This window comes from Eumetopias jubatus, unplaced genomic scaffold, assembly GCF_037043125.1.
Source record: "Eumetopias jubatus isolate StellerSeaLion01/CBP00866 unplaced genomic scaffold, mEumJub1_p1.0 scaffold_6, whole genome shotgun sequence".
Taxonomy (NCBI): Eukaryota; Metazoa; Chordata; class Mammalia; order Carnivora; family Otariidae; genus Eumetopias; species Eumetopias jubatus.
In genome coordinates, this window is record NW_028274812.1 from 77,996,939 (window position 1) to 78,010,872 (window position 13,934).

Genomic DNA, 13,934 nt, shown 5'->3' on the forward strand with positions numbered 1-13,934 from the left:
CCATAGAGACAGAAAGGAGATCAGTGGTTGCCAGGGGCTGGGGGCAGGAGGGAATGGAGGGTGACTGCTAATGCACATAAGCTTTTTGGGGTGAGGAAAGGTTCTGGAATTAGACAGTGGTAATAACACAGGGAATATACTAAAACCCACTGAAAGGTATAATTGAAAAGGATGAATTTTATGGTATGTGAATTATATCTCACTTAAAAACAACAATAACAGCCTGATGAGAAACCTGAAGCCCAGAGAAGCTAAGTTTCTTGTCTAAAAACAGAAAGCTGATTAAATGGCAGCAAAAAAGGTGGGGGGGAGGAAGGGCACCTGGCTGGCTCAGTCGGTAGAACATGTGATTCTTGATCTTGGGGGTGTGAGTTCAAACCCCATGTTGGGCACAGAGTTAACAAAAAAGAAAAAAAAATGTCATCACCAGAACCAGACTCAGTCTCCCAACTCCCAATGCGATAATCTAGATCCACAATGCACTGTCCTAGAAATACCAGGGCAAGCAGTGTAGACTTGAACTAGTAATTTAACAGCTCATGCCTCATCAGAAGAGAAAGATGAATCCAATGATCTCTTCAGTTTTTAAAGCAATCTTTGTGAGCATTTCCTCTCTGCTACTATAGATTGGAGCAGGGGTTCCCTACCAGGTGCGATTTTGCCCCCTAGGAGACATTTGGGAGTCTCTGGAGACATTTTTCATTGTCACAACTGTGGGCAGGGGGTACTACTAGCACCCAGTGAGTAGAGACCAGGCATGGTGCTCAGTGTCTGCAATGCACAGGACAACCCCACAATAAAGAATTCCCACACCAAAATGACAACGGTGATGCTGGTGATACAACCTGGCTTAGGGTATGATCAGGTTCATTTTTAAGCTTTTCCAGGAAGTTCTGACCTAGAGTATAATGACTTCAAGCAGCAGTTCAGAGATTAGAGCGACTGAGAGGCCAGCACCAAGCAGACAGGAAATAGACACTTTATACTTCCCATAATAATTAGTTTCCACAGTCACTCAAATGCCCATAGGAGTCAGGTAGTTAACATAAAGGAATGAAGCCAACAAGCACCGAATAACCATTTAGGACTATTATTTCCATCTTTCCACAAAAAAACTTTCACTGGCTTCCATTCTTCATGAAACATATAGAACCCTCTTAATATAATCTTGTGGTTTTCCACTTTTGATAAACATACATGTCAAGAAATACTTCATACTATAGGAAAAAGAACAGCACAAGCTCAGTAACAAGTGGCTCAGAGTTGGGAAGACAGCGGAATGGCAGGGGGTGTAGGGGCCCCCAAGGGCACATGCCCCGATGAAGGGGTCACCACTAATCAATTCTGATGCATCCATGCCATGATGGAGTAAGGCATTGGGGTCAAAGAGATCTTCAGATGTCTCAAGAAGAGTAGGAATTCTAGATCGTATGTTTGTGAGAAAGACATCTCCCACACAAAGATTTAAAATCTTTGCTCAAAAACATTTTAAAACACTGTGTTAACTCAAAAGGGGTTCTAGCCTCTACAACTAAACTGTGACCTCTAGCCTACACTGACCCTAATAAACAATGTCAGCTTCAGGTCTTCCCACAGACGTGTTCCATCTAACTCAGGACCTATTCTCTGACTAGAACAATATTTTTTTTTCCTTAATTAAATCTGAATAGCTTATTTAGAGTTGAAAATTCACAAAGACCAGAGAATTATTATAGACTTAAATGTAAATGAAATTCATTAGATTATTAATAGCTGCCTTGTCATTAAGTTCCAACAACTTTACAAATGGGGATACTGAGATCCAGAGAAGTTAAAAGACTTGCTATGCCACCTTGCCACTGAGGACACCAGAGCCATAACTTGAACCCAGGTCCCTCTACTCCTGAAGTTCACCTTTTTCTACTTATCGTCTTGTTTGTATCACACAAATCTCTTCTACCAACCATACTTAGGAGGTTCTCTCTGTAAATTACATGTAAAGACTCCGATCTTAGAGGGAGAGATGGCTGACAATAAGGACAGCACAAAAATTACTATTATTAAACGGGGCAGATGAGGTGTACGAATGTCCTCCTGCTCTGGCGGGCCCTCCTGCCTTCCTGCGCATGTTGACTGCATCTTTCCCTCTACAGACGGTGTAAGTCTCCACCCCCACAGGCCCTCCTTCCCTCCCCTACAACCACCAATAACAGCCCTGCCCCTGGCCTCCCACGTTCTACCCACTCTTGCACTGAACTCCCACAGTAGGCTGCAATACACTGATAAACTCTTTCCATCCAAAAGGACACACTATTTACAGCGTAGAAAACAGGGAATGAAGAGCCCATGGAGAAAATGTCTCCCAAGAACAGAGGATCCCAGATGGAAAGAATGAGAGTACATACTTCCACCACCACCATTTGTCCCAGTAGATCTCATGTTGCCCAAAAGATCCCAAGACATTAAATATCTCTGCCCTGGACCTCATCCTGGCCAACCTTTCCTTCTCCCGTATTACCTTATGACTTTCCCATTCCATCCTGCTCCTTCCAGCTCAACACATCAAAGCAGTTCTACTCTATCACACAAAGCAAGAGAATTGCATTTGAGGTAAATCATACGTTTGGGGGGCGCCTGGGTGGCTCAGTTGGTTAAGCAACTGCCTTCGGCTCAGGTCATGATTCCAGGGTCCTGGGATCGAGCCCCGCATTGGGCTCCTTGATTGGCGGGAAGCCTGCTTCTCCCTCTCCCACTCCCCCTGCTTGTGTTCCCTCTCTCGCTGTCTCTCTCTCTCTCTCTCTGTCAATTAAATAAATAAATAAATTCTTAAAAAAAAATATCATACATTTGGTTTCAGGACATCCAACAAAACATTCAACAGTGTCTTCAAAGACCGTCTATTCCAATTTCTCTTTAACCTCTGACTCCTTCTGGGACATGGTCATTAGGAAAATGGATGACACAGATCTAGTGTCTGTACCTTCTGGATTCTATGACAAGGCAAGTTATTTGAAATTTCTGAGTTTCAGTTTCCTATTCTGCTAGAGAGAGTGAAGGGGGATGAGAATGAATATGAATGGCATGCCAAGTTCCTCTGAGGAATACAAACAACAAACATAAAGCCTTGAGTAAACTTCCCGTACATGGTGCGAATGATAGGTGTTGTTCTCATTATCATTATAATTTTTATGAAATATTAGCTTTCCATTTCAATCCATATTCCTTATATCTTTTATCAGTCTCTGCAGGAGCAAAGTCATTGCTTTCACATGCCAAGGACACTGTGGCTAAAATTACCTGCTCAACAGCTGAGTGGGGACCCCAGGAACTGCTCTTTAGAAGCCCTGCCCCTTCCCCTCTCTTTAACTTGAGCTCACACACTGTTATCCTAACCTGTTTCTGGGTCTGCAAGACCCAGATTTTCACTGGCCTCTAAGCAGGGGCTTTTCTCATGAATAATGTGGGATAAAAGTACTGGACACAAAATCTTAAGACAGGGAGGAGTTCAAATCTGGATTCATTGAATTGAATGATCCTAGGCATGTTAACTTAATCACCCTGTACCTCAATATTCTCATCTGAAAAATGGATATAATAAACACAGTTTGTACAGGCATAATAAGGATTAAGTAACCTGTAGGAAAAATCCTACCACATTCTGGGCACAGGTAAACACTAACTGTTCACCTGACCCACCAGGGCTCTAAGGCTCAGCAAGGAAGACAGGCATATCCCAGAGTCCCCCTAACTCCACTGTCTTTCTCCCCTTCTGTTTCTACCAACCTCTTCCACAAAGCCCCCATCCTCCTTTACCAACATTCACCTACCCATCTGCCACCTAGGAAAGCTCCCCACAAATGTTTCACAAGCATCCAAATTCAGTGTTCAGTTTCACAGTCATGATAATCACTTTCTTCACTCACCTGCATTAAACACAGAGATCCTGGCCCTTCTCTACCACCCTCCCCCTAGATTTGGGGTGAGATGTTTCTAGAGGACATGGTCCATCCATCAATTCAACTTGGTGTCTCATATTTCTTTTCCCTTTTACTCCCAGACTCAAAATACTCTACATTCAGTTATGCAAATCTCAAAGAGTCTGAGACAGGGCTGGCAAATACATGGCATAAACCCTGGTCCTCCCTCCTCTGGTGCCAGATCAGACATCAACAGTCAGTCACACTGTTTGTTTCCCAGCTGATCCCAGACAAAGCTCCAAAACCCCTCTCCCAGCTTCACCATCCATCAGTCAAAGCTGTCATTTAGGATGAAATCTACTTGCTAAGTATAGGAAGCCTTAAATCAAACCAGGACTCTAAATTCATGTACTAGGTACAGCAAAGAATAGCGACCAATTGCATAGTAGTCAGCACTCTGTAGGTAATAAATAAATATGGTTTAGTGCCTCATGCACGGCATGCTGTGTACCTATAAAATGTTCAAAAATTACAGAACTCTAATTAAGTGATTTGTTTGGGAGAATGATCTCAAATTGTAATGTTCTTACTAATTATTCAATTCAAACTTCAAATTTCAGTAAAAAAAAAAAACAAAACTCTTTATACTTAAATTTACTAAAAACTAAAATTATACCAGCATGCATCCTTGGCTTAGTAAGTAGTATGTACTATAATTTTTTTGATGATTAAAGATCTTACATGATCCAAGGTTATAATTTTTTAATTGTTTTATTACTGCTATTACTACTATGCTGCTGTTGATGAGAATAGAACAGAGATAATAGATAATATGCACTGAGTACTTACTATGTACCTAGCACTCTGCTAACTATGTCCTATGGAAGACTTACTCATTCAGTGCTCAAAGCAGTCATATACAGAAGGTACTGTTCCTATCTCATTTTTACAAATGAAGAGTCTGAGGTTACTTGCCTAAGGCCATGTCCTTCACCAATGGCAGAGCTAGGATTACGACAGCCCCTCTCTTAACCATGAGACTACACTGCCTTCCAATGATAGATAATCCGTGATGGGGCCGAAGTAGGTGCTTGGCTTGAATATAAGCTAACTCCAGAATTAAATAAAATCAGCAAATGTTCAACCCAAACACTTACTTTAGGCTAGTAAGTAGTTTATCATAAAATGTCAATGCAACCCGAAACTCCTGTCAATAGGCGACCCAGGCTTATGGAAGTGGCCAATTCCCATTCAAAGAACTATCCTAATTACTATGATTACTAAAGCAGAGAACTAGTAAGCTTCAAATCACATGGGAATGTCACGAATGAAGAAGACCATACTCCCACTCCTTGTGTAACACTACAAGGAAAACAAACTAACTCAAAAGCTATGTTGGTTGTGTTGCTTTGGGTTTTCTGTTGCGTTTTGTTTTGTTTTCAATATAGGACTGGTATGTAGTAATAGCTGCTGACTTTAACTATACTTGCAATTACCAAATACCACTGACTGACCTGTCAAGCAAGTCACTTAATTGGGTCTCTCTTCTTCTCAGCCCTCTACTCCCAGATCCACTAGGCCCACGCTGACAAAAAGCCAATTCCAGATCCGAGCCATCACTGGTAGGTAATGGAAAACACATCCTGAAGTACCTAAAACCCTTTGCCGTCAGTCACAGCCAACATTCCATTTCCGGCTTCAGGAGCTCTGAAGCAATGTTGGCAGAGAGCCCACAGAGGTCCCACAACGAGGCAGACACGCCCTGATGTATACCACGCCCTGCCCTTCCACTTTCAGGGGCCAGTTCCAGGAAACCCCCTTTGGGGTTTTTCCAGGGACTGAGCCAGCCCAAAAGAGTTCGGCCCCTTCAGGAATGAATAAGCTGTCAATGCTAACAGAGGGAACCAGATCAGGGGACCAACCACATTGTTCTAGTCTCCAGGGGCTGCACCAGCCGAAAAGTACCTGGGTTTGTTGGTAGGGGGCCCCCTACCTGCCAGCATCTAGTTCAACTTTCAGTCCTACAGCAAAGCCGTCATGAAGGTGCTTTTCCTAGGTTGATTTCTTTTTTAGAGTTCAGAAAAAAACAATCAAACATAAAAGAAATAACAACACTTTTAGTTACCATTGTTCAGTTCCTGAGTAGTTAGTGCTGGCAGATAAACTCAGATAAGCCTATTTTTAAAAGAGGACAGACAGAAGGGAGGCTGCACAGCCTCAAACTACATTGCTGGGTTGCGGCTGCTTGTTGGCTTCTGGTCTCCAAACCCCACCTCTCCCGGCCCCGCAATCACCCCCATTCCAGGCAATACTGATCACTACTGGGCTCAACAATCACTGAAAAGAAAGGCTCAACAACATGTTTTCTTTTTTTTTTTTTTTAAGATTTTATTTATTTGAGAGAGAGTGAGAGAATTTCAAGCAGACTCCATGCTGAATGCAGGGCTGGATCTCAGGGCCCTGAGTTCATGACCTGAGCAGAAATCAAGAGTCCCACACTTAACCACTGAAACACTCAGGTGCCCCTCGATGACATGTCTTAAAAAACAACTAGAAAAAGGACCCCCCAAAAAACAATTATATATAATCAGAAGTGGATATTTTCCATCAAATATTAATAAGCATTTGCCATTTCATAGGGGAAAAAAAAGTTGTTTTCACTAAATTTCTAATTTGGAAAGCTAAGGTCTTTTTTCACATACTGAATAGACAGTATAACAAAAGCTAATCACAGAAAAATAATCTATATAGGAATGTAATTTGAATCAGAATAACTTCTACTGCTAGCTAACTCCGCAGCTACCGTAGCACCCATTAAAGCAGTCCCTACTGAAAATTTGTTGAAACCTGAAAGGGTCTCTGTTTGAGGTCAGAGTTTAGAGCTCAGTCAGTTAAGTCTCTGCCTTTGGCTCAGGTCATGATCTCGGGGTTTTGGGATGAGCCCCACATTGGGCTCCCTGCTCAGCAGGGACTCTGCTTCTCCCTCTCCCTCTGCCCCTCCCCCCACTCGTGCTCCCACACAATCTCTCTCTCTCTCTCAAATAAATAAAATCTTAAATAAATAAATCATGAAAAAAATCTAAAGAAGAAATATTACTTGGTATCATACTGCTTTTTTTTTTTTTTTAAGATTTTATTTATTCATGACAGACAGAGAGAGAGAGAGGCAGAGCGAGAAGCAGGCTCCCCAAGGAGCAGGGAGTCAGATGCGGGGCTCGATCCCAGGACCCCAGAATCATGACCTGAGCCGAAGGCAGACACTTAACCATCTGAGCCACCCAGGTGCCCGGGTATCATATTGCTTCTTACTAAACTGTGTTTTGTTTTTTTTTTTCACTATACTTGTTTTCCTTTTCTGTTTTGACCAAAAAATTGAAAAACACAGAAAAAAAAATGAGATTCAAATAGTCTTAAATTCCTGCAATATGGAAACCACATTATATTATAAATACTTTTCAAAATTTCATTTTCTCAAATAAATAGAAATATTTATTAAAAGTATCCCAATACAAATGGATAAAAAGCCCCTAATTTTGTAAGAATCCATGCTCTTGATAAAATATTATAGTAGAATAGGAAAATATCAAATTTGGGAAATAGTAAAATGAACTAGAAAAACTGAGGTCAGATCTTCAGTTGGGATATTGCTAAATCTCCCTTCCTAGCAACAGAACTTATACATTAACTAAATTCCATACAATTCCATATCCAGCTGCTAACTTTAAGATTCAAGAAATGTGCCTACAGTCTTTCCAATTAAAGGGGGAAATTCCATTAATTAGTGTTTCTATTTCAACCCTCATAGTCCATGTTGTTATGAGTTGAATTGTGCTCCCCCAAGATGTTGAAATCCTAACCCCCAGTACCTATGAATGTGACTTTATTTGGAAATAGGATCTTTGCAGATGATCAATTAAGATGAAGTCATTAGGGTAGGCTCTATTCAATAGGACTGTGTCCCTATAAAAAGGAGAAATCTGGACACTGTGACAGACACACACCCAAGGAGAACGGCATGTGAACATGAAGGCAGATATCAAAATCATCTATCCACATGCCAAGGAATGTCAAAGATTGTCAGCAAACCATCAGAAGCTAGGACAGAGTCATGGAACACAGTCCCCCTCACAGCCCTAAGAAGAAGGCAATCCTGCCAACACCTTGAGCTAGCTTCCAGAACTGTGAGACAAATTCCTGTTGTTTAAGCCCCCGATTTTGGTACTTTGTTAATGGCAGCCCTTAGGAAATTAAATGAACTTGCCTTCCCTTACAATCACATCCTTGTGCTTGCACCCCCAACTTACTCTTGCTTCTCCTGGTCATTTCTTATATGCTCCCACCTCCCTAACCTCACTCCACACCCTCATTTGCCAATGCTCTTCAGCACCATTTCTCATCAAGAGTAGCTCTGGCATTTTTGCAAGGGCAGTTCTTAGGGGGGGACTGTCTGGCACACTATAGGATGTCAAGCATCCCTGGTACTCCCATTCCCTCAGGGTGCCGCGGTGCCCACAGAGAAGAACTTGGAAACTGCCAGCTAGAGTTTGACTCAGGATCCCACCATCTACTATGTCTGATCTCATCAGGGCAGTTAACCTCAGCTTCTTCATCTGTAAAAATGGGACTAAATAACCACCTTGCCCTGTGACTCTGAAGATCCAATGAGTTAAAGAGGCTAATGAGGCATGCCTGAGTAGCTCAGTTAAGCGTTGGCTCAGGTCATGATCTCAGCATCCTGGGATGGAGCCCCCACATCAGGCTCTGTGCTCAGCAGGAAGTCTGCTTGTCCCACTCTCTCTCCCTCTGCCCCTCCCCCTGTTCATGCTTGCTGGCTCCTGCACATGCCTGTGCACTCTCTCTCAAATAAACAAAATCTTAGAAAGAAAGAAAAAGAAAGAAAGAAAGAAAGAAAGAAAGAAAGAAAGAAAGAAAGAAAGAAAGAAAGAAAGAAAGAAAGAAAGAAAGAAAGAAAGAAAGAAAGAAAGAAAGAAAGAAAGAAAGAAAGAAAGAAAGAAAGAAAGAAAGAAAGAAAGAGGCTGATGACCCAGACTTACCCTCACTAGCTTCTTCTGGTATTAGAATCACTTAGGAATTACTGCCCAGTCTTAATCTATTCTACATGGTCATATCCTGACTTGAACTGCCTTGGAACTCCTTGCTGGGGCCTCCTCACACAGTGAAGCTTCACTGAATACATTCTGTGGAGATGCAACAGCTTCACTGGTTATTACATGTTTTAAAATAGTTATGCCATGCAAACCCGTAGGGTATGCCTTCTACAGCTGCAAAGATCCAGACAATTCTGAGCATAGTCTCTATGAGTTCTGCTGGCTACTCTCATCCCCCCTAGAAAATATAGCAGCGGCCATGGGCAAAGCTCTATGTTTATCAACTTGGCTTCCAATTTGTATCTTTTCCTCCCAGTGATGGCCCCTCTCCAATATCCAAGGATATACCATCCGTTTCACCATGCTCACACTAACACTGCCCAAGTTCACATCAGCCCTTCATGCTCCCTTGCTTAAATGGTTTGTATCCCAAGTCTTTGAGCTGCAGAGAGTTAGCCCTGATTTGTGCCATAAGGCCGGCGTTTAAGTCTTTCTCCTGGCCCTCACATACACCTAGCACCTAGTAGCACCTAAAAGCACCTAACAGAGAGCCTGGTACTTAGTAGGTTTTCAATGATTGATGAATGACAGAGCCAATCAATGCATGAATGAATGCACTGCTGAATGAACACAGGAATGAATACCTTCAGGAAGAGTCAGGAGACCTGGTGTCCATTTAACCCTTCCTTAGTTCTGCAGTGTCTGACATAAATGACCTCAGAGTAAGCCACTTAATCTCTGTGCCCAAATTTCCTTCTCTGTGATTTTTAGGTGGTTGGACGTTGCAAGAAAACCACTTTAGGTTTTCCTCCAGCTCAACTGAGCCCAGAAACTTTAACAAAGAGTGAAAGATTGTATTTCTTTTTTTGAGACATTTTAGTCAAAGCAAGCACAGGGGTAAAGATCTTTCTAAAATCACATACCAGGGGTCCCTCCCTGCCACAGAGTCCCTTGTTCCCTGGGGACAAAAGGCTCCAGACAGCATGCGAGCCGTAGATACTGAAGACATCTCTGAGAGGCGGAGCACTACAGAGCTTATCATGGGCTTCTTGCGGGAACTGAACGTCTACCCTGTCTTCAAATGAGGTTCACAGGGACATCCGCTGCATGCCCTCTTCTACCCAAAACTCCTCCCTTTCCAGCCTCAACAAGGTGGGCCCTGCACCCTCTCCCGGGCTCCAAATCTAACTCAATTCCTCTCTCTGCCATCTGCCTAAGGCTCCCACATGCATATTTTATGATTTCTGGCACATTTCCTCCTTATCTGACATCCTGCAATGTATCCCTCTGCCCCTATATTATTTCTATCTCTGATAATGTGTTCTGAAAGAGGCAAGTGTCCTTGGCCTGCACTTTATTACTGATGGTTTTAGCTTTCCTATCTTATCTCCCCACCGGGTCCCCACCTAAATTTCTTGAGGGCAGAGACCACATCCTCTATTCTTCTCCAGTTCCCCACAAGAACAAGGACAGAGTTGGGCAAGCTGCAGACCCTTAGAAAATACTTGTTGAATGAATAAAATAATGAGTGAATGAAATAACTGATGGATTTCAATGTTTTTAAATTTAAAAGTCATATTAATATACTTCCTGGATAAAGTTACCAGGACACCCCCTTCCGGGTATACAACCAGAATGAATTAAATTTTAAAATGGCACCTTTGGAATATACTATTATCTAAGGACTGAAATAAACATCCTTCACTACAATATGAATGAGAGCAACATTATCAGCTGCATAAGAAATCTGCTTTTTAGGTATCCATAGCATAATAACGTGGCATGTCTTTTATTTCCTAGTAAAAGCAGATCTTACCTGGAGCTGGGGTGGATAAAACGGCAACCATCCATCCCTTGGTGTTAATTATCCCAAATATTACTGTTATGTGTTAAAGCTGGAGAATTCAGGGAAGTCAGACAAGATATGAGGATTTTCTCTAGATTGTTTAAATCTACTGCTGACTGGGGCAGAACACCTTTTTGGAAATACTGGGGACTGACTTAGCAAAGTCAATTTCTAGTTACATACTTCCTTGTGGGTTAAAAAAATCCAGCTAGAACCAAACCGATTTGGAAATCAAATTATTTGTTCTCCCATGCACTTACTAGTCACAGTCGGTCACCAGATAAAAAAACAGTGCCAATGGTCAACACAACACTGCTGGAGGGAAAACATTATGGCTATGCCATCAAAGCTTAATATAGTTTAATGCCATAAGCCCCATTAAACTCCCCAGGCCAACAGTTAACCTAAACAACTTCATTATCTCTTAGAAATCATTATTCTTGCATATAAGCATACACTTATCATCACCAAAAGTATCAACATTACATTATTAAAGAAAAACTGTGTTTTAAGAGAGAATATTATAATTAGACTTACTGAGGATTGTCTGAGACCTAAAAAAGTTAGGTCCATTAAAATAGACAATTACTGTTTATGGGCTGTACATATGTGATAACAAATTATGTCTTCCAGCTCAAATCAAACCATGTCAGAACACATATTACCAGGCAGGGCAGTGAGGGAACCTGAAACATCACAGTAAAACACGACAGGACAAGAATAAACTCTCTTTGAGGCCAATATGTATAAATTTAAAATAAAAAAACGCTGTTACAAGGATTTATCCACATTTACCCAACTGATGAAATCAGAACAGGTTAAAGCTAGAATGTAATTCTGAGTTATACATCACAATCCTTCAGGACCTACACATCCTACAACCTATACATCACAACCTACAGAAGAGAAACTCAGGCAGAGATGGAGCACCTTTATCCAAGCTTACACTACTAGCCAGAGCCTGAATTAAAACTTAGGTCTCTTAAGTCTAGCTTCATGTGCAAAACGCGTAACAGTGTATTTAAAAATTAAAAAAGGACATACGCAGACAAGAAATATTTGTTACTTGTTAATGGACTTGAGGAAATAGAGGTACACAATTCCAGAACTATCTTGGTATATTACCTGCTGACAGGATAAGCCAAGTAATTTGACTTTGACTCTTCCAACATAACCTAGGCTTAATACTACAGATCAGCCCTTCCATAATCAATAAAATGCTACTGTAACAATTACTGAAGCATACAAGTTGTGGTGAAAGGAAAAGCTTTGTAGCATTCTTATGAAGGAGTGCATTTGAAAAAAATCTATCCACAAAACAATGAGTTTCCTGACACTGTAGTTCAGTAGAGAAATTTGTAAAAGACAGGTATGACTAAGCAACCACAAATAACTAGAAATAACCAAAATTACCAGGAGTATGGGGACCACCACATGCCTGCATATAAAGATAAGGTGGAGTTTCCCATCTATTGTTCCTAATGAAAAAGGGGTCTTTTTTGTACTACAGTGTTGATTTCTTTTTAAATAAAGAGTCTCCATGGTTTATAAGGATTTATAAACAGTATTTTATTCCATCCTCCACCCCACCTGCTTCAGAAACAAATTTTGGGACAATCTGGTTGTTGCTGGGCAGGCAACTGACCAGATCAAATTTAAGCAACCCATACTGCATTTTTGATGTATTTGATTATATATCTCACCAAAGAACCTCTTAAATCTATAGCTTCTTACTAAGGAAACCAAGTCTTAATAATCATGTAAAACATGACTTACCCAGTGGGCTATCAAGTATACTACTGAATTTTTCCTTACAGTCTGACACCTAGCTATTTAATTTTTCTCCCCCCCCCAAAAAACATCAAGAATATCGACCAAACAAAACAGCTTAAGATAATTAGAGAGACCACAATTTATACATCCTCAAGATGAAATTGACCATGGCACTACAAGGGTAAAGAAACCAAACACACACACTTACATAAAGATGTAAAAATGTTCATAGCATCCAACGCAGGGGAAAAAAAAAAAAAGACAAAACAAACAAGAACATCCTGGCACGACAGGACAAACCTAGTTTACAGTTCTCTTTGCGCATGTATAAAACTAAAGAAATGTACTGGGTGGCGAGGAAGGGAGGGTGGAGAGCAATTACTACTTAAACTTGTTTCATTCAGGAGCTAGGTAGCTAAGCAGCCTAGATAAAAGCTGGTTATACAAAATATAAGCAAGCTGAATGTCCCAAATCGGGAAGAACTAACACCAAGGGAAGCGGGACCCCCGAAGCTCTCAGACTACCCCTCTCCAAATTCCCGAGCCACACTACTGGAGCTGGGGGCTTCCCGCAGACTCCATTTTCCCGCAGCGCTGTCTCCCTCTCAGACCGCGCAGAGTGGGCCTGTGGGTGAGCTGGGGTACCCCACCCACCTTTGCTCCCCGCCCTTTTCATTGTTGTGCAAGTGTGATGGATCACCTGCCCCGCGCGGGCTCCCGCGTCCGGACGCGCTGCGCACCGAGACGCGCAGGGGCGAGCGGGGCGCGCCTCCCACAGGACCCGCGCCTGGCGCCCGCGACCCCCGGAGACCCGACCCCGGCCCGCCGCCAGTCCCCGCAGTACTCACCGCCACGAAACCCGAGGAGGAGGCGATGAACACGCGGATCACCATCCTCTCGCACGCCGGGACGGACCGTCTGCCCCCGCGGGCTCGGGGCTGGCGGGGACGCGGAGGCAAAACTCGGCTAAGAGCCGCCGCCGCCGCCGCCGCCGCCGCCGCCGCCGCCGAGCGCACGGGTCGGGGAAGATCGCGGGGACCTGACTCCCTCCCGCCCGTCCGCAGATAAAAGCCCAGAGCCTCCCGGCCTCTGGCCGAGGGAGGAGGGGGGAGGGGAGGAGGAGGAGGGAACAGGCTGCGGGGCGTGATGGGAATTGTAGTTTCGTTGTCTGCATGGAGTGCTTAGTGGACTGAGCTCTTTCTAGCCCCTCCTTACTGCGTGACAATAGCTTACACGCGCAGGTGGTTGGAGGGGAGAGGCTGGGGAGACGCTGTGACAAGGGGTAGCGAGGATCCCTGCGAGACTGAGAAA

General features: G+C 42.9%; 1 protein-coding gene across 1 annotated transcript in view; it reads right to left on the reverse strand.

The window, feature by feature from the left end:
• SH3BGRL2 (SH3 domain binding glutamate rich protein like 2) overlaps positions 1 to 13,710 on the reverse strand; it is a 58,858-nt gene extending 45,148 nt beyond the window's left edge. The window contains exon 1 of the mRNA XM_028108093.2: positions 13,472 to 13,710. Within this exon, the coding sequence (XP_027963894.1) occupies positions 13,472 to 13,516 (45 nt within the window). The 5' untranslated portion in view covers positions 13,517 to 13,710. The remainder of the gene's footprint in view (positions 1 to 13,471) is intronic.
• Positions 13,711 to 13,934: the final 224 nt, after the last annotated feature.